The sequence below is a fragment of the Mustela erminea genome, chromosome 5, assembly GCF_009829155.1.
Source record: "Mustela erminea isolate mMusErm1 chromosome 5, mMusErm1.Pri, whole genome shotgun sequence".
NCBI lineage: Eukaryota > Metazoa > Chordata > Mammalia > Carnivora > Mustelidae > Mustela > Mustela erminea.
This window is the reverse complement of record NC_045618.1, coordinates 134,367,731-134,389,235: the sequence shown is the minus strand read 5'-3', so window position 1 is coordinate 134,389,235 and position 21,505 is coordinate 134,367,731. Positions and strand designations below refer to the sequence as shown.

Sequence of the window (21,505 nt, the reverse complement as noted above, 5' to 3'; positions counted from 1 at the left end):
TAGCTCGGTGTGAGCATCACCCCGCGGTCCAGAAGGCTGTTCATTATTTCATGGCACTAGTAGGTACTGAATAATGTTGACTGAATGACTGACCATGGGTCCTACCCCTGACAGCCAGGAGATGAGCTTCTACCCCTTTCTACAAGGAAATGGAAGGGACTATGGGGATAAATCAGCCGGCTGTGGACTCACCCAAGAACCAGTTCAAACCCCTGATGCTGGTGGCACATTTGGTGGATGGTTGCTGTGTCAGCACCTTCTAATGATGTGAGAATTTCGCCTTTGATAATAACAACGCCGTATACTAATCAGAAGGAGGCAGAGATAAGGAGACAAGGATGTTAAAACTTCTCAATGAGAAATCGTGCTCTTAATGTACTTCCTCTGGATTTCCTGTATTTATTCTATCTTTTCAATTTCCTCTTATAATAGTCAGCTCAGGTGGCCATAGCAAAATACCAAGACTGGGAGACATAAACAACAAATATTTATTTTTCTCACAGTTCCAAAGGTTGGAAGTCTACAATTGAGGTGCCTGCCAGGCTGGTTTCTGGTGGGACCTCTCTTCCTGGCTTGCAGATGACCTCCTGCTTCTGTGTCATCACATGTCCTTTCCTCTGTACAGAGAGAGAGAGAGAGAGAGATCTGGTGTCTCTTCCTCTCTTTATGACCAAAGTCTTATCAAATCTGAGCCCCAACCCATACCTCACTTAACCTTAGTGACCTCCTTAAAGGCCCTGTCTTCAAGAACAGTCACATTGCAGGGTTAGAGCTTTAACATATGAAATTTGGGGGGACACAATTCAGTCTGTAACACCTCTCAATTCTGCTTTGGTGCCACCCAAATGGTCTGTGGACATTTTCGTTTGTATGCTGTTATGTGCCTGCTGTCTGCAAAGCTCTTTCCATGCCTCTCTGTTCTCTCTCTGTGTTTTTCCTGTCCTTTCTTAAGTCTTCCTGTAGCCATTGATGTTGACTCTGGACTCCAACAGTGCTGCTGCCTCCCCCATTGCCTGCTGGCCCGTTTCATTGTCTTAGTGTGTCTCCAGGAGACTCTGATAACTTGTCTGTGCACTGCAAGGAAGTGCATGTTCTGGGGGAGAGGAAGCCTCTCTGGCTACAAAGGGTGACTCCATGAACTTGCCATCACATTCCCATCACCTTCATCCTTCTTTCAATACTATTGCTTTGTTGCCAAGAAATAGAACCCCAGCTTGAACCCAGTTCCAATGAAAGGAGCATGTGCTGGCCATACCCTACAAGGAGGAGTTGCAGAGTTGAGCTTGGGGAAGGCCAGCCACACCCCTAAGTATTGGTATAGCTGGAGCCAGGGGATGCCTGGGTGGCTCCATTGGTTGAGTGAGCGACTCTTGATCTCAGCTTTGGGTCTTGATCTCAGGGTCATGAGTTTGAGCCCCATGCTGGGCTCCACACTTTAAAAGAAAAAAAAAATCTGGAGCCAGGGCCCCAAACACTCCCAAGGCTCCTTCTTCACCTCTTGTCCTGCTCCACTTTCCTTGTTGGCCTCAGCCTCTTTAATCACAGACAGGTGTTAGGAAACAGGACTGCCTCCAACCCCTGAACATTGTAACTACAGTTTCTATACCTGAAGCTAGAGAAAGAGGGTAGCAACCCTGCTTGGGTCAGTAAGATATCCATTCCTGGACAGATCTACTATGGCTGGGAGCAAGGCTTATAAACACTTGGCAGCACCTAAAGTAGCCCTAGGTACATGTTGGGTGCAATTCCCAGGAGATGGTGAAGACTGAGCAGGAACCCCCATTTTCTTGCCTTGTTTACCCATTCTGGAGGGCTTCTCACTTCCCAGGATCCCTAACTGCTTCACTTGGACCCCAAGAGACACAGCACAAGGGTCAACCCAACCAAGTACACTCACTATATCCCTAGATGACATTTCTGTCTCCATTTGTACCTCTTTTGACACCTAAGAAATGGCATTGCACAGCCCAAATGCAGACACGAAAGCCTTGTACTCTCTCTGCATGAAGCTTAGGTCTTATCCTAGGCAACCAACTCTTTGTTCCTTGCCTCCGTAACCCACTTTGAAAGTGTTAGCTCGTAAGTAAGACACCTCCGGCCCAGATGAGCGGGGACAAGGCGAGCAGTGCTTGCTTGCACTCCACCCTTCGTGCTGTTCCTGGCCAGTCTCATGGAGTTGAGAAGATGAGGGAAGAGGAGATCCTCCTCCATCTCTTTCTGGGGTGGGGCATTCTTTCACCTTCTCTCAGTCCTCTGCCACCTTGACTATGGAGTTAACCTTCTCAGCCCCTCTCTCTAAGAATCAACCCCTCAAAAGCTAGGAGAGGAGTTAAGACAACAGACTCCTAACAGCCAAAGCCACTCACAGGAACCTCCAAGAGAAGGCACTTTGCTGTCTCCTGTGTTTCTCATGCAGTGATGGCAAACAGGACACGGGTGAGCATAGATTCATGAACGCTGAGTTTATTTGCATAGGTCGTAACCATGACAATGAAATAAAACATGTTGGTGCCATTCCCAAAAAGTCCCTGCAGGCCTGGTGTACACCTTTTGCCTACCACCACACCCTCTACTTCATTCTCCACCTTCTGCACAAATGCCTCTCAAATGACACCTGTGGAAGACAGGATAATTGTCCCTCAGCGATGCCCAGGACCTAATCCCCAGAATCTGTAAAATATGTTAGGTTACATGGCAAAGGGGAATTACATTTGCAGATGGAATTAAGATTACTAGTCAGTTAGTCTAACATAGGGGTTTACCTGGATTATCCAGGTGGGCCCTGTGTAACCAGGAGAGTTCTTGTTGTAGATAAGGGAGGCAGAAGGGTCAATATCAGAATGACACAATGTGATCCAGCCTTGGGCAAGCATTGCTGGATTTGAAGAGGGAAGGGGGTCAGGACCCAAGGAATGTAGGACACCACTATCAGGGAGAAAAGGCAATGAAATGGATTCTCCCCTTGAGCTCCAGAAGGAACTCAGTCCTGCTGATACCTTGATTTTAGTCCCACAGTGTTCATTTCAGACTTTTGACCCTTAGAACTATAAGATAATACATTTGTGTTTTTAAGTCACTAAGTATGTAGCAGTTTTTTATAGCAACTGTAAGAGACTAATATACCATCCAATCTCTCTCATCCTCTTAGAATCTCAAGATCTTCCTTTCTAAAATACCTTTAAAAATTTCCAGATCTCAGGGCACCTGGGTGGCTCAGTTGGCTAAGCATCCAACTCTTGATTTCAGCTCAGGTCATGATCTCAGGGTCATGAGCTCAAGCCCTACACTGGACTTTTCGCTCAGCGGGGAGTCTGCTTGTGATTCTCTCTCTCCCCTCCCTTCTGCTCATCCCCCCTCCCTTCCTGTCTTAAAAAAAAAAAAATTCAAGTCTCTTGCTTGATTAGAAGGTCCTGGTATAGCTCAGTCTAATTCAGTGATTAGTCAGTACATCCCACTCCTATCAATAAAATACTACATTCAAAGTGCACCTGTCCATAAAATTTTTACTGTTTCCTTTACAAAGCCTCTAACCAACTTTATTCATGTACCTAAACTCCAACAAAATAGCTGTACCTCTTCCAATACAACAAACTTCCCTGCTGACCAATGCTGCCCATTATTGGCTTTGGGGGACAGATAGTGATCATCCTAATTGGAGCTCTGTTGCTTTGGTATAGCTTGCTGGGCATTTCTGTGGGAAGTTCTTACCCCTCTCTTCACATGTTCTTCCCTGCATATCTAGGATCCCATCTAAACCCTAGTCTAAGAAGGCACGATGTGGGGTGAGGCCATAAGAGCAGCTTCAGTCACACTTAAAGCAGGTTACATAATCCAATCCTGCACCCTTAACTTCAGTGGTTACAAAATCCTCCTTAGGTTCTCAGCTACTTCTCTTGAACCAACATCCCCATTCGTCTCACCACCTCTCCTCCACCCTTTGGAGGTATCCCCAGATTTCTCTAAAGAAGACCTGGCTGTGAGCCCATGTTTCATTACAACTTACATCCTCCTAGCTGCTCTTTGGCCCTCTAAGTTTCAGGTGCCTTGGGCTGGTCAACACGACAGCTATCTTCACTGGCAAGCAACCAGGCCACAAACAGGCAGGGTCCCCCAAGTACCCACGTACTCAGTATTCTTATCCAGCCTCTCCTGAGCCTCCCCTGCCCCCTCTCACCCCAAGCACTCCTGCTGGGTTCCATCCAGGAACCTAGGTTTGGCATGGCTGGTCAGACCTGCCTTCACTGGGTGCGGGTGTGGCCACGTGGAAGAGCTCATGCAACAACCTGGAGAGGCAGCTGGTACAAACTCCAGCCTGTCTCATGGAAATCTGAGGAGAGGTAAGGACGGCAGGGGAGGAAATTGTGTCTTTCCATCCCTATGTATTACTTGAGGGATATACATTTCTGGTTTTTAAAAAAAAAATTCCCCCATAACTTGAAATTAATTAGTTATAAGACAGACACCCGCCTACACACACACACACACACGCACACATGCGCACACGCGCACACACACACGATTTATCTTGGGCTGCTCGGGTAGACATCTTTGATTGGAGATTGGGGCCACCGGAGGCTGAGGTCATTGGAATGGCTAGGGGCAGACATTCTGAGTGACAAAAGTGTCATGGCTAAGGAGAGCCCCATGGACTACACTCACTATCTCAAATTCTGAGAATTCTGTGGATGCCCAAGTACATAATAATCAGGAAAGCCCCAACACCTCATCATGACTCAGACACATCTCACATGACCCATTGTCCCTGAAAAAGGGTTGAGGTTACCATCTGCTGGTTAGTTTTTGTGCCGATCTGAGGGAAGGAGTCAGGTGGTCAAGTGCATCCTCTCCAGCTTCATGCCTGGATCCTTTCATGTTCCCTACAATGGGTGGAATAGTGGCCCCCAAAAGGGTATGTGCAAGTCCTAATCCCTGGGACCTATGAATGTGACCTTATCTGGGAAGGCTCTCTGTGAATGTGAATTAAGGATCTTGAGATGAAATCATCCTGGATTATTCTGGGGCACCCCAAATTCAATAACAAGTAAGAGAGAGAAGGGAAGAAGACCAGGCTCAGAGGAGAAGTCATGTGAAGACAGAGGCAGAGATCGGAGTTACACATCCACAAGCCCAGGACTTCCTGGAGCCACCAGAAGCTGGAAGAGGCAAGGATGGACAGATTCTTCCCCTCAAGTCCCAGAGGGAGCACAGGCCTCCTGACACCTTGATTTCAGAAATTCTAGCCTCCAGAAGTAAGAGAGAGTAGATTTCTGTCATTTTAAGCCACCAAGTAAGTGGTCATTTGTTAGAGCAGCCCTAGGAAACTATTATGTACCTTAATGTACAATCCATTTCTTTCAAAAAGAATGGAATTCTCCCAAGTGGCAAAGGGATGGCTCCCTATGGAGATGTCACAGCACCCTTCCTGCCACAGTGCTGCCCCAGAGCCTTGAGAGGCCACAGAGTTCTTAGGCATGAAGTTTCATCTGGGCACACTGCCTACCTTATGCTCCTATGAGGACAGCATGCCTCCACTGCACATGGTGGTTGCAATCACATATTTTACGTGTATAGAAGATTTGGAAGATTCTTTTGAAATACTTTTCCATTTTTTTCCTCAAATGGTCCTGAGTGCTCCGCAAGGCCATTATGTAACATGGCGAACTTGACAAAGATCACTCAAATGGTTCACCTGAGAATGAGAACCAAGGTTTTCCAGCTTGGACCAATGCTCCTCCTACACCCCTGCTGGGCAACAGACCACACCTGGAAAAGTGAGGAGGCTGTGAGATGATGGGAAAATCTGAAGCCCTGTTTAAAACTGAAAGTATCCCAGGCTCCTCCATTTTGATTGGATGAATAAAATGGCCGAACCCCTCAGAATATCAAATAAGATGTGGTGCTTCTCAGCCTTTGCTGTGCATATGAATCACCTGGGGAATCTGGTTTAAATGCAGTTTCAGACTCTGTAGGTCTGGGGTAGGACTTGAGATTCTCCATTTCTTACAAGCTCTCAGGTGATCACTATGCTGCTGGTTTGTGGACCACACTTTCTGATTGGCAGTGAGTTACAGCTGTTGGCTAATTTCTTCACACTTTCTGCAGTAATTGACCATGCTTACCCTCTGCAATTCAGTAGTAAGAACTGTGGTTCTGAATTTATCATTTCAGGAGAGATTGATGACACTCAAGTTGGCAGTGCTTGGAGAAAAGTTTTATGGTGGACCGATAACCATAAAAATATTCATACCTTTTGGCCCAATAATTGCACCTGTGGGTGTTAATTCTAAATAAATAACCCAGAAGATGGAAAAACCTATGTGAACAATGGTGTTCTACTACAGTATTATGTATACTAAAAAAAAATTTTTTTTAATCTGTTTCTGCTATAAAGGAAATGATCATATTAATTATAACAAGTTCACTCAAGACAATATTGTGGACATATGTTTCTCTTCTCTCCCTCCTCAAAAGAAATGTGTAAGTAAAGGAATAAAAATGATATGAGTGACATGGTCCACAAATTAATGGATTAACAGGTTCAACAAATTTTTCCAAGTTTGAGTCTATGGAATTAGGGCATAACCATGGGCCCCTGTCTCTATTGTATTATCTTTTTAATAGGGTGGTGAGAACAAGGATGATGTCCTTACAATTCTTATGCCTTTCTGTATTCCTGAAATATTTCAAAATTTAATTTAAAAAAAAAAAAAGGAAAACAAGATGGTTGAGGACAGAGTGAAGAACATTATAACCTGTGTGTTAAGTGTCAGTATTGTAACAAAGTGAGCCAGATTGCCCAACAAAATTTGGTCTTGGCTTTTGAAGGTACCATGGAGAACAAGAATAAAACAAGAGACCATGGAGAGCAAGAATAAAACCTGGGGCTAACCCAGAGGAATGGGCAAAGTCTGTCTCTGGATCTTTGGATCCCTTGGTAACTGCCCCACTAGGAAACTATCTCTCCCTAGTTTCTACCATTATAGAAGATGAACAGTTTATTCTCCAGAGAAATTGAGTCAACATCAGTTCAGAATTCAGGCGCCTCACATCATAAATAGCCAGGTGAAAACAGAAAATTAATTGAGGATCAGCTTAGTGAACAATGGGACCCTCCCTCCTGTCTCTGCCTGGCTCTTGGCCCTCCAGGAACTCGATGTATATGCCCACGGGCAAGAGACTAGGAAACTACAAACCATGGGCCAAGTCTTCTCCACCCTACTGTTTTTGCAAATAAAGTTTTATTGGAACCCAATCACGCACATTGATTCATGAATTATCTATGACTGGTTTTTGCTGCAATAGAAGAGCTGAGTAGTTGCAACAGACACCATCTGGCCTGTAAAATCTGAAATATTTACGGAGTCTTGCTGACAATGTTTACTTAAACTTGCTCTAGAGAAAAATCAATGTACCCCAGGGAAAGTCCCCACATCCCTCATTGGAGCTCTAGTGAAAAGTCTGGTGAGTTACCCATGATCTGACAATGAACCCTTGTCCACATGCACACCATACACACTGAATCTCCAAGCAGGTTTTTGTATCTTACTCTTACACACAAGTGGATGTCCAGAGATTTTCCCGACACTCAAGGGAAACCCCAGTGTGATGGTGTATGATAAAAACAAAGAGCAAATGGGACTTAGAGGGACCAAAAACTATTTTTAAAAACCCAGAAAATAAAAATATAGAATTCATATCCTCAGAAATCTTAATATCAGGGGCACCTGGGTGGCTCAGTCGGTTGAGGGTCCAACTCTTGATTTCGACTCAGGTCATGATCTCAGGGTTGTGGGATTGAGCCCTACCATGGGCTCTGTGTTCAACAAGGAGTCTGCTTGAAATTCTCTCTCTCCCTCTCCTTCTGCCCCTCCCCCTCCACTCACACTTTCTCTCTGTCTCTAAAATAAACAAATTTTTTTTAAAAAGAAGAAATATTAATATCAGATATCAGAAGATATTTCATCCATACATCAAGAACTAGATCTATGATAAACAAGAGTGAACTCTGGAAACTTAAGAAAGTGATAGCCCAGATTCAAAGCAAATAAATAAATAACAAGATGGAAAGGACTCTCAAGCAAAAAGACAAAAAGATGAAAAACGGTAAGGCAAATTTAAGAAAATTAGATTACCAATCCATAAGGTCCAATGTTCTCCTAGAAAGAATTGCAGCAAGAGAAGACCAAGGAAATGAATGGAATGAAATTAGCCAAGAAATATTACTTCTGGGAAATTTTTTTTTTAATCTCTTGTACCTTATACCCAGCACAGTAAATAAAAACAACCAGCAAGGGCCGGGGTGAAATCTCAGGGCAGTGCAACAAGAAGAGAAGGCTCTGTTTCCAGCGAGGAAAGACAGTAGCAAAAGCAGCTGGATCCAGACTTCTCAGCAGTAGCACTGGACGCCAGAAAGCACAGTAGAGCGCCGCCCTCAGAACCCTGAAGGAAGATGATTTTTAACTTGGGCTTCTGCGCCCAGGACCATCCGCCAAGTATAAAGATAAAACAAAAATATGTTTAGACCCGCAAGGACTTGAAATAGTTAGCCTTTGTGCATCCTTTCTTAGGAAACTACTTGAGGATTTCAACACAACAGGAAGGAAAGCCAGTAAACAGACGTGAAGTCTGGAAAAGCAAGGGCTCCATGAGAAAGTGAAGGTCTTCCCAGGACGGTGACTTTGCATCAGGCGTGTAGAGCCAACGGTCCAGACTGGAGAGAAAGGACTCGAGACTTGGAAGAGAAATCCTCTAGGAGGCGGGGGAGACAGAACTAACCACGATCCTGTGATGTGTTTAAGATGTGGAAAAACTATTGCTAGAGATGTTTTACAGATTTGTTAGAACCCTTGAAGAGTCTCCTTAGCGTAGCAAAACACAATTTGTATCTAGTTTAATAATGTGGACAATAATAAATATTGATTTACCAAAGTATTATATGTCTCTTAGGAGGATCGTGGGGTGGGGGGGGGGGAGTTGGGGACTCGTGAAGGGAAAGTTAAATCCTCATCTAAAATTGATAATCAAGAACAACTATAAAAACCAAATTTAGAAATATACAGCTAACTGCTAAAGGAAACAGAAGGGTAGAAAGTATAAGTCTGTGTAAAAAAAATCCCTTTTTTTTTTTTTTGCTAAAATTGCTATTTGTGTGTGTGTGTGTGTGAAATCATTTAGTACTATTTTATTGTTTTAGAAAGATAATGCAGCTGCTTGAATTATAACTGGAAAAACTACGTTGTTTTGTGGAATAATGCTTATAATGAATTACCTCCTTTTGGTCTATCAGGATTTTAGTCTTTGTAATAAGGAAATCTCCCAGCTGGGAACACTTGCCTGACAGCCTGGAGGGACTCTAGTGTCCTCGTTATGACCCAGATGCCCTGAGAGCCGTAGTCTCTGCGAGAGGTGATACGCAAGCAGGTTTGGACCTGTGTATCAGTCAGGCTAGTGCAGCCAGGGTCCAGGTCCAGAGTAAAGTGGGGAAAAGATAAAAATGCCTACAGGTACTATGACTGCATAATGCAAAAATGATACATTCGTCATGAAAAGGGAATAAGCACAAGTGGAAACAATTGGATTCATCAGACGTGGGAGTAAAGGCGATTCCCTTTAACTTAGAATTCTATAAAGACCATTAGAATGTTTGTGTAAAAAAGAAAACATTTTTACAGGAATTCAGCAGCGTTCTTTGCTTTCTTCCTGCAGCTTAATTGCTTACACAGAACAGTATGTGGAATATGATCCTTTGATCACGCCGGCCGAGCCATCCAATCCCTGGATCAGTGATGATATCACTTTATGGGACATAGAGATGAGGTAAAAAAAAAAAAAAAGTTTTAATGTTTGAGAAGGAAAGAGATGTGGGGAAAAAATCACATGATAGTGAGATTACATTATTTCCTATCTCAGTTTGACTGTTTTTATCACTAGAACAGAAAACCCTCTAGTTACCTCCTAAGTAAGTTCTGCTCACATAGGGTTCTACCTCCCTATAGCTTTGATGTGTACATGGATCCCCAGTGCCTTCCTCTGACCTCTCTCTGACCACTGGCTATCGTGAGAACAGGGACAGTCTTAAATTTTTTTTTCTAATATTTTATTTATTTTGAGAAGAGAGAGAGAGTGGACGGTGGGCAGAGGCAGAGAGAGAGAATCAGATTTCCTGCTGAGCGCAGAGCTCGACAGATGCAGGGCTCGATCCCATGACCCTGAGGTCAGAACCCCAGCTGGAACCAAGATCGGGCTCTCAACTGACAGCCACCCAGGCACCCCCCACACATCCTAGCTCTGATTGCTGGAGGGACAAAAAAAAAAAATCTGTTGACCAATTTGCTTGTATATAGCATCAGCAGCAACAATAAGAGTGTTTACAATAGGTAAACAGAGTTCTCATCATTGAACAGATGGGAAAACTGAGGTACAGAGGAGTTAATGAGCTTGCTCGAGGTCCCTCAGCAAGTGGGTAGCAGAGTTAGGGTCAGAACCCAGACAACAGGTTCCAGAGCTGTGGTTTTCATCACTCCGCTCTTGGGGAGTGACTAAAAGTAGCTCTTCGCCTGTGAGGGAAGGTAGGGCGTTCATTTACCAGCCCAGGAGCCAAAGCCCAGAGGGACTGGGACCAGACTCACAGTCACCAAGGGAAGTGCACAGACACACCTGGTGTGGTGTGCCTTGGCACCCTTTGCCCCTCGGCTAGAAGCCTTTTTATTTCATTTTTCATTTCTCGGTATCTCCCTCATTCCCCTTCACTCTTGCTCTTTTTCTGGTTTCTTTTCTGGAAGTGAAAAAAAAAAAACTTGTAAAAAGTAATAAAAGTCTGGGGCATCTACATGGCTCAGTTAACCGTCTGCCTTTGGCTCAGGTCATGATCCCAGGACCCTGGGGTTGAGCCCCACATCGGGCTCCCTGCTCGTTGGGGAGCCTGCTTCTCCCCTCCTTCTGCTCCTCTCCCCTACTCGTTTCTTTGCGTGCTTTCTCTCTCTCCTTCAAATAAATAAATTGAGTCTTAAAAACAATTAAAAATCTTTTAAAAAAGTAATGAAAGTCTTTTATTATTTTTATATTTTGCTTATTATAATAAAAGTTCAAACTATTCAGATGTGCATAATAGAGAAAAGTTTCTCTCCCTCCCATCTAATCTCACTTTCCAGAAAGAATCTTTGCTTACAGTCTAATGTCATGGTTCCCAAACGGAGCCAGTGCACCCTGGGCCCCTGCAGGGAATTCACAGGGTCACCCCGGCATATTCTGTATCCTCGAGGGAAGCACGGTGACGGCTGCTGTGCATCTGATACAGTGTAAAGTACTAGCTTGAAGTACTTCACCATTTTCAACATTTCACATTACATTCCTTTCTTTGCAAATCTGGGTTTTCAGCGCAGTTGCTGATAAAAGGCAAGTATTGTACAAAAGTCAAAATGGAACAGAAAACGAGCGTGTTGGGGTCGAGCCTGATTCCAAAGTTTGAGAAGAGGTACAGTGCTCAGCAGGGACACATTATGGTTATTTAAGAATGAAGTAGACATTGTTTTTTCTTTCAATTTATATATACTTTATAGCTACTAAGTTTTGGGACATAAATACATATTAAGTCCTTTGGACCTATTGAAAAAACAAAGCTATTACGTGGGTTTTTTTGCCCAGGGGTCCCATGAAAAAGTAACTGAGACTCTAAGGGTGCCATGAATTCAGGAAGTTTGGGAAACTTTGATTTAGAGTCTCTCCTTTTAGACTCTCATGTATATGCAGTATCATATTCTTTTGCATAAAGGGATTTATATATATATATAAATATATATGTATATTTATATATACATTGTCCCGTAATTTTTTAATTAATTTATCATGGGACTCTCTCTCTGTAAGCACATATAAATCTGCCTTAACTTTTTCAATAACACATAGTGTCCCCTTGCAAGAGTATAGTATAATGTGTTTAACCAGTCTGCAGGTCATAAATATTAAAGTTGTATCTTCTTCTTCCTCCTCCTCCTCCCCCTCCTCCTCCTCTTTCTTCTACTTTTTGCTAGTGTAAACAGTGATGCAAAGAACATCCTTGTACACAAGTCCAATTACTACTTTAGGATAAACTTCCAAGAGTGGAATTGCTAAGACTGACATGTTTATTTTTATTTTAGCTCATATGACTAGATTCTCTTAAGCAAAATAATATCATTTTATTTCCTGCCCACAGTTTAAAAGTGTCCATTTCTCCACATTCCTCACTGACTCAAGTATTATCTTCAAGCATTATCAGTCTTTGTCATTTTCACATATGTGAGAAGTTAAAATAAAAAATCTCATGTATTTCACTTTGCTAAAAGACTTGAGAATCTTTTCTCATGGTTGATATTCATTTTTCTCTCGTGAACTAGACTGTTTTGTTTCTTCACCCACTTTTCTAGCGGCGTGTTTTGCTTTAGACATTGAGATCAAAAACAGTTATATTTACTTGGATTATGTATTTTATCTTTTTCCTGATATTTCATGGTTTCCAAATCTCATTCTTTTTGTTTCTTTTCCTCTTCCCTGATTTTTGCTTTATTTATCAAGGTTTGTATTAGCTTTCCTTACTCTAGTTTCTATTCTATTTATATTTGCTATAAATGTTTTCATTTTTAATTAATGGCATCAACCATACAAATAATAATAAAGTATGTAAAATAAAAAATAGGAATTTCCCTTTGCTTCCTCCAAGTCCCATTCTTCTTGATAGGTATGTTAGCCTGATATGTTATTTTTAAAGATTTTATTTATTTATTTGACAGAGCGATCACAAATAGGCAGAGAGGGAGGCGCGCGGGGCGGGGAGGGGTAGGGGGAGCGGGTTCCCTGCTGAGCAGAGAGCCTGATGCGGGGCTCGATCCCAGGACACTGAGGTCATGACCTGAGCTGAAGGCAGAGGCTTAACCCTCTAAGCCACCCAGGTGCCCCGAGACTGATACATTTTAAACCAACATTTTGGGACTTACGTTTCTCCATCAACATTAAAAGAAAAATAGTTGGTAGAAGAGTATCTTATTTCTAGGAGTTCTTTTTTTCTTTTTTTTAACTTTATTTTATTTTTTTAGTGTTCCAAGATTCATTGTTTATGCATCACACCCAGTGCTTTCTAATAGTTTAGATGGGCCCTATGTCATCCCTTCTAATCTGATCCAAGAATTTAAATCTTTCCTTAACTCAAGGTATTTTCTCTCTCTTGCTCTCTCCCCCCACCCCTTTTTTTAATCAGTAACATTCTTTTTTCTGTTTTATCCTCTCTTTTCAGGAAATCCTTTTGTAGAAACTCTGAGCCTCTGGGATCGAACAGCCATCTCTCTTTATCTTTTCTCTTTTATAATTCCCATCTCTTGGTCTTTTTATTCTATATTCAAGGATAGAATTCCTTGACTTCCTCTTCAGAGCCTTCAGCTTGGTGTTCAGTAATGTCCATTGTGTGATTTTATACTTTATGAGTTTTTCTTTTTCCTACTGAGTTTTGGGAGGGCTGGGTGACAGTCATGCTTTTCACTTCCAGGAATTCTTAATATTTCTTGGACCCCTTCTTCTTAGCAGCCTGCCCTGTTCTTTTGATATTTACCCTCTTAAATTCCTCTGAGGGTGTGATACAGGTTTGGTTTGGTTTGGGTTTCGTACTTCCCCTCTATTTCTGACATAGTGGGTTTCATTGGGGGCCATTTATCACATAATCTGTCACTGTGACTAATCACCGTTCAGAGCAGATCTGTCCATCTTCTCATATACCCAGCAATTTGAGGGACTGTTGGTTTTCATAAGTGAAGTTCTTGGCCAACAACTCTGGCCATACATTAGAACCACCTGGAGAGTTTATTAAAAAACAAACAACAGGGGCACCTGGGTGGCTCAGTGGGTTCAAGCCTCTGCCTTCGGCTCAGGTCACGATCCCAGAGTCCTGGGATTGAGCCCTATATAGGGCTCTCTGCTCAGCAGGGAGCCTTCTTCCTCCTCTCTCTCTGCCCGCTTCTCTGCCTACTTGTGATCTCCATCTGTCAAATAAATAAAATCTTTAAAAAATAAAAAACAAACAACAAGAAAAACAATTCCCAGTCCCCTCCCTAGGATGATTAAATCAGAAGTTCTGGCACTGAGGGTTTGGTTTATCAGACAAACAAACGGACAACCTTTCATGATTTAAAATGAAATAAAATTTAAAAATCATCATGTATGGTGTAAGTGAATGTCCATGATAACCAGACTGTGGAAGGAGCCAAGATGTCCTTCAACAGACGAATGGATAAAGAAGATATGGCATATATACAATGGAATATTACTCAGCCATCAGAAAGGATGAATACCCAGCTTTTCCATCAACATGGATGGGACTGGAGGAGATTATACTAAGTTAAATAAGTCAAGCAGAGAGAGTCAATTACTATATGGTTTCACTTACTTGTGGAGCACAAGGAATAACACAGAGGACATTGGGAGAAGGAAGGGGAAAATGAAGGGGGGAATCGGGGGGGGGGGGAAGAAACTTGAGAGACTATGACTTGGAGAAACAAACTGAGGGTTTCAGAGGGGAGGGGAGTGAAGATAGGTTAGTCCAGTGATGGGTATTAAGGAGGGCATGGATTGCACAGAGCACTGGGTGTTATACCCAAACAATTAATCATGGAACACTACATCAAAAACTAATGATGTACTGTATGGTGACTAACATAACATAATAAATAAATAAATAAATAAATAAATAAATAAATAAAAGAATAAAAATCAGTTCCTCGGTCACACTAGCCATATTTCAAGTGCTCAAGAGCCACATGGGTCTAGGGTCTTCCAGACAGAAGGAAGAGATACAGAATACTCTTATCGTAGCAGAAACTTCCATTGGGCCACACTTGGCTGGACCTATTTGTTTTTCCAAACCTTTGAACACATACGCCCTCTTCCCCCTCCTCACTAAGTGTCATTGTCTAAGACAAACACGAGAATATATCAACTCCATGATTTTATTCACTTAATGCCTGTTAGAGATAATAAGAACTATGTGTCAGATTTTTAAAAAGAAGGAAAATAAGTATTGCCAGACCCATGCTCCTCAAAGTTTAGTGAGCATTTAACTCACCCAGGGATCTCAATGGCTGTGAATTCTGATTCCCCATGTCTGAGACCGAGCTTAAGAGTCCACTGCTGGTCCCCAGACCACTCTTTGCATATGGCGGTTATAGCGTGTGGCTTGTGACCTAGACCCAAAGCTACTTGAAGGGTCAGGGGATTAAGTACATGAGTGAACTGCAAACGGAAAGGCAGAGCTGAAGGAACTAGTCTCATCCTCCCAGAGCGAAAGAATAAGACCGACCCCTGCTTTGGTCTGAGGAGGGTCACATGGGTGTGGGACAGCACTGTCAGGCTAAGGGCTGCACTCTGGAGCCACATTTGTCTGGACTCGTCTTGACTCCACCACTTCCCAGTGTGTCTCTGGGCAGGCGATCACAGCCCTCAGCTTCCCTATCTGTAAAATGAGGCCAATACTAGTACATTATTTTACAAAGCAGTTGTGAGGACCCAGTGAGTTAGCAGAGATAAGATGCTCAGAACAACACCCAGAACATCAGAGAGGCTGACCAGACGGTTGTTCCATGGACACAACAGTCTGCCTCTACGCAAGTGGTAGGGTTCATCCTGGAGGAGCTGATGCGTTTCTGACTGCTCAGATGCCACTTGGATCTAAGCAAGATGAGAAGCTGTAGAGTCGAGAGTTGGGCGGTAGTGGACAGGCAGGGTCCAGCGAAGCCAAGTGAACGGGGTTGTTTCCCTCCCTGTAGACAGCAGCCACTTGGCAGGTCTCCGGGGGAACCCTCGCCTAAATGTGGACCCTTCGAAATGCCTTGTCTAAAGAGACACTTTACCATCGGCTGAGGTTGTGCCGAGTCGGCAACTGGAGTTTGTGCAGGTTTTATCGAATCCATCACTTAGATCTGAGACCTTGCCCTTCGGCATGCGGCAGCAAAATAGATTCGAGTTGGCAGAGGGAATAAGACACAGTGTTTTTTGCTTAGCACTGATCATTTTTTATAACCTTTGTTCTCCCCAAAAGCAAAGAGCCCAGCCAGCAGCGAGTCAAGAGGTGGGGCTTCTCTTTCGACGAGGTATTAAAGGACCAGGTGGGGCAGGACCAGTTCCGGAGATTCCTGGAGTCCGAGTTCAGCTCAGAAAACCTCAGGTAACCTTCTCCAAGGCTGCCTCCGTGCGCAGAGTGTGTATGAGGAGATGTGCACCTTCAGTCTCCCCTTCCGCCTCCCTTTCTCAATAAAACTCACACCCCCGCTAATCTGGCCAAGACAGAAGTGGAAGATGAACTTGATGCCCAGTTCTGGTGTCCCCGCATCACCACTTCCCCAGACCAGCATTTTCTGTCCCGTAAGTCCAGATGACAGTTGTTCAAGTTGTTGGGAACGTGTCTCCCGTGATAAGCAAATGATCCAGTGGGTCTGATGACAGAGAACCAGGGAGCTGTGGAGTGGGAAGGTAGCTCAGAGACCCTCTCCTTCAAAACGTCTCGGGCAGGGGTCCCCAACACTTGACAAGCTAACTAGAAAAAAGAGGGATCCCTGAGCTCATTTCAGAATTTCAAAAAGCCAGAGTAGATATGGTTCAATGTCTGGAGACATATCCGTAAAAGCTAACAAAAACATGCTTTTCCTTTTGGGGAGGGATTCAATCAACACCGTGTCACAGTTGCTCTGGTCACCTGCTGCCAATGAGAACACCCGATCATCGCTCTTGGTCTCCAGCTAATCAAGATGGGGGAAATGCATTGATGTATTAATAATTACTGTTCAGTTGAAGAAAAAAACAAAACCTTCAAAACAGGAGGCCCATTGAGAGAGAGCGAGGAAAAGGAAAGCATTCAGAGGGAGGGGGTCCTTGTCAGGAAAGGCTAGAGAACTTGTGGTTTATTCAGGTTTCCATTGTATTCGAATCAACAGAGACCTATGGGTCTGAGCTCCCGAGTGATCCAAGCTAACTGGTGACTTCTCAGATGGAAAGCTCAGGACCTTTTTCTTGGCATCAGGTTCTTTTTTTGCATGCAAAGTTAATTCCCATCATCCAGTGGTGTCTTTCTCAGAAAGGGTGGTTTTATTCCATTTTTTTAAACGTTTTTTAACTTTAAAAAGTCAGAGCATATACTGTGGGCAAAGGACTGTCCGCTCCGATGTTACCGTGCAAAGGCCGTGTTGTTTCTTTGGCAGCAGGAACCACATCGGTCCCATTCATCGGTCAGGCGCCGTTTATCCCACACATATGCTGCATCAAGTTCCGCAGGAGTCGGCTGAGGGATGCAAGAAAGGCAAACTGCATGATCCTTGTCTCCAGTGATCTTGTAGGCGTTTGAGGAAAAAAACACAAGAAACAATTACATCGTTAAATGACTATCAATGAGTATAAACTCTAGGAACTGTTTTGGAAACGTTTAATAAGAGGGAGGGATGGATGTGAGCCGGAGTAGCCAGCCCTAAGCCGGACTTGGAAGAATACACAGGATACCGATAGACAAACTGGAAGGAGGGAGAATGTTCTCAGCGAGAAGACCCTGCCAGCCACAGCGTGGCCGCGGGCTCTCCCACATCACACGGCTCCGGCAGGATGTGTGAGTCCCGGTGAACCCTATGCACCCGATGCCTTTCTAGGCAACCCGGAGGCTGCGGTACAGCAGATAAGGCTGCACACCTGAGGCCCAGTCGGGACACAGGAGTTCTTTCCTGATGCAGCGGCAAGGTCCTGAACACACCTGAGAGCTCTGCTTCAATTCCTAGGCAGGCATTTGTAACCGAAGGCCTGGGCTCTCAGACTCTCCCTCAGGGTGGTGTTCAGACCAGCCTCCTTCCCCAGGAGGCTCTTGGAGGAGGTGGGTGGGGGTTCGGAAGCCACGCCCTCCTGGTCCCAAGTGCTGCATTCCGGGGCCTCTTTGTGCACAGGCTCAGCCCTGGGACCCACACGGAGCCCAAAGACCCCCGTGAGGAGTCTTTCCAAATTCTCCTTTTTATCTCTGTTCCCTGCGGGACCCCCCCCCCCCCAAAGAAAGCGGTCTAAGAGAGCCGTCTAGAAGCTCCTTCACCTGGTTATTTCTCAGACTATGCGTGGCCTTACGACCCTCCTGCCACCTGCACCATTATAGAGACCGGGTCCTGGTCATTTTGAGGGTCATTCTAGCCGGAACATCTGCTGGCTCAGCCCCTCCTCCGCGCCCAGTCTGAGTGCAGCCAGAGCCACACGTGTGCAGCGAAAATGCATTACTTGTAAGGTTAGGAGGGCAGGGAGGAGTCTGTCCCTGGCAGGTGTTGGGCATCTCATCCTGCCATCCCCTGCTCGCCACCCCCCCTCGGCCCCCCATGCCTCCACCAGCTCCTTCCTCCTGTGGCAGGAGGCTACACTCAATCTTGAGTGAAAGAGGCGTGGGGGAGGAGCACTCGGGAGTGTGCCAGTGACTCATCTATACCCCCAGCATGAATGCATAAATCCACACTTAGAGAGGGACCCCTCTGATCCATGACGGCAGAGAGGATAAAGAAAATAGAACAGCCGGAGATAAAAAGTACAGCCCACGAGCTTATAAAATCCCCTCTGGGGACCCAAGTTCCACTTTTATGATATTCGGCATAATTGGATACGTGGGGGAAAGTTCGGTTTGAAATCACACAACTACTCAGGACTCTTCGGTCATCCCTAACCAGGTGGTTTCTCTCCTCCCCTTTCCAGTCAGTCCTCCAGCCACAGAGAGTGGCTTAGCAGCCACCGTGACCCAGGGCCCAAGGACTCCCCTGAGCAGGGCGGCCATGGGTGCCCCGCAGATGGGCCTTCAGCAAGCTCCCTGTGAATGGTGCCCCCTGGAGCTGAAGAACGTGGCATAACCCAGGGGTCCTGCTCGTCTGCTGGCTTTGGGCACGCTGGGAGTTTTCCCTTCTCCCCAGGACGGATCAGCAGCCCAGGCAACTGGCATTCGGGATGGAAAAAAAAACCAACTGGAACTCAGCCGCATCCATTGCAAAGGGCATCTCCATCTCGTCCCCCAGATGCCTTTGCATCACTCGAAGAGCAAAAGGGGTACTTAGATGGTAACATTTTTGCACGGCCCTGGTGAAGTAGCCACGTGGTTGAACGTGTACCAGAGCTTGAGAGGGCAGCCCAGAGGAACCCCAAAGAGACGTAGAAGTCACTCTTACAACAGCAAAGCATCACCCTGGGTCCTTTAAGGGAAGGTGTCTGTGATAAGAAGACATAAGTTCAAGTCCCCCTTCATGGTGAGCTGAGAAGGGAGGGGCCTCATCTTTGGGGGCCCAGCGCCTTGCAGGGCATGAGAACCCGTGCTCTTGGTGGCACCCCGACCTGAGCCCAGGGCTCCATTCCGATGGCCTGGGGCCCCAAGGTAACCGTTTGCTGGGGGCCTGTACAATGCCCACGGGCTGTCACCCAGGAGGCGAGAATTCTCGCAGGGACGTCGAGTGCATTACCTGCCTTCGTCCTCCCTTCCCTGTGCGCTTTCCCAGAATGGTGACAGGAGTCCCTTGTCCACCTTTGTCCCCTCCCCATCACCCCTATGCCCATCTTGCTCCCTCCCTGGCGCGACACCCCCTTCTGCACGGCAGGGCACGAGTTAAAACTCAAAACCCACAGCAAAGAGCGTTGCCCGTACATTTTTTATGAGCTGTAACGTCTCCTGAGAGAACGCGGTTGTTCTTCTAACCTGCAGATTGATTATCCCAGCCCCACACAGTGTCAGCTGAAGGGAGAAGCAATTAAAGAGAGCACGGGGGAGCTGCCGGGTTTGCTTGGAAAGCTCCCGGCTCTGAGAGTTGCCCCGGGTCCTGGGAGGACCTGCGAAGGTTCGTGAGGCCCAGCAGGACTCACCACTAACCAAACACATGATTAATCGGAGCAGAGGTGGCTCACGCGCTGCCGTGACAATCTGTGGTAGCTCAGCCACTGCCCCTGGAAGACACAGAACTCAGCGGCCGCGGGGCTGGGGCTGGCGGCTGCGGTAGCCCCCCTGGAGGATTTCCGCCCCACCAGGGACCCCATCAAGTTGCCTCTGTCCTTCCTGAGTCTCTGCTGACCAGCAGAGGGCACAGAAAGCCTTCCTTCAGCATCGAGTTTGCTTTTTCTTTGGGAATGAACTAAAAGCTAGATTTTTACAAGCCGTGAAAATCCTAGTTTGTGAAAAAATATATATATATAGGGAAAATAAGAACTGAGGGGCTGCCCAGAAGCCCTGGCAAGAGAGGGACAGTGGCTGCGTTGCTGTTCCTGCTTCCACCCAGCCTCCAGGAGAAAATCCCACTCCCTGCCAGCACTGAGGTCCTGGGGACAGAGGAGGCTACCCGGGGCAGTCCGGGGACCACCCACCCCTGGAACCGCCCTCCAACTACGGCTGCTGCTGGGCCCGGGGGCGCCAGAGCCCCCATGGGCTCCCTACCCAGCCCGGAGCCAGGCCTGCATTCCTGAGCCATCGCCGCACACCCCATGCCGGCGCGGGCTGCCTCCCCACGCTCTGACGACTCCAGCGGAGCGGGACAGATGGTCTCCCTGATACCAGCGAGTCCTTGTGGGCTGCCAGTCATGACAGCCCTTCTGCTGCAAGCCACAGAGGCTTAGTGCAGGACGGGCGGGTTTGATGCCGCTGCTGGCATCGCCCCCCTGCTCTGGCGGGCGTCCTCAGGGAGGAGCGGTACTTGTACCTGCAGGCTTCAAGAAGGCCGAAGCTGCCCCAGCCTCCACGGGCCTCAAGCCCGCCCAGGGTATGTGGCGGGGAGCTCCGTGGCCCCAGAGAGGGCCGTGTGGCTGGGCCACTGGGGCCCAGGGGCTCCGAGCGCCGCGCTCCTGCCTCAGGCCAGTGGGCTCACAGATGGCAAATGCAAACTGGAGCCTGCTCTGAATTTCAAATTGACACAGAGGTTCACCGAAGCCGGGGACGGTAAACACATACAGGATGTCAGGATGCTGTTGTGACAGCATTTTTGCTGTCACCTGAGAAGGATAAGGCAGGTCATCTGCAAGGCTGACAGAAGGCTGAGAGGGTCCCTGTGAGGGCAGGGAGGAAAGATGGCTGTCTGAGGAATGTCGTCTCCTCCTCGTCTTCGAACAGGCCCGTGGTTTCTTCTTGTACTTTTATTTTGAAAAATTCTTGGTTTGTGGCAAAAGGAACCTTTTCATTTTTATGTACAAGTTTGTTACATGGGATTCTGGAATCTCCGTGGACATCCACTTCAGACCTTCTTTATACCCCGCTGAGGTGATGGGCATGACTGCGGCTCCCAGACATTCTGCCAAAGGGACTCTGAGGCCTTGGGAACCGCAGGAGTCTGCAGAGCTCAGAAGCTGCTGGGCCTTCCCGGAGCTTGAGAGCTTCTCCTCAGAGCAGCCCGAAACAAGGGACAGAAAGTGACAGAAGGTGACCCCCATATGACATTGATTGAGGGAGCAGGAAATTGCCCAGGAACCATCCCTGTGTGTGAGAAACTGCAGGGTTGGGTAGGCTTGGGAAGGA

The 21,505-nt window shown here is 46.1% G+C and overlaps 1 protein-coding gene across 8 annotated transcripts in view; it reads left to right on the top strand.

The window, feature by feature from the left end:
- RGS6 (regulator of G protein signaling 6) overlaps positions 1-21,505 on the top strand; it is a 550,737-nt gene that overhangs the window by 487,784 nt on the left and 41,448 nt on the right. For all 8 annotated transcript variants that reach the window (XM_032345054.1, XM_032345052.1, XM_032345055.1 and 5 more), the window contains exons 13-14: positions 9,706-9,816; positions 16,058-16,183. In XM_032345054.1, the coding sequence (XP_032200945.1) occupies positions 9,706-9,816; positions 16,058-16,183 (237 nt within the window). The remainder of the gene's footprint in view (positions 1-9,705; positions 9,817-16,057; positions 16,184-21,505) is intronic.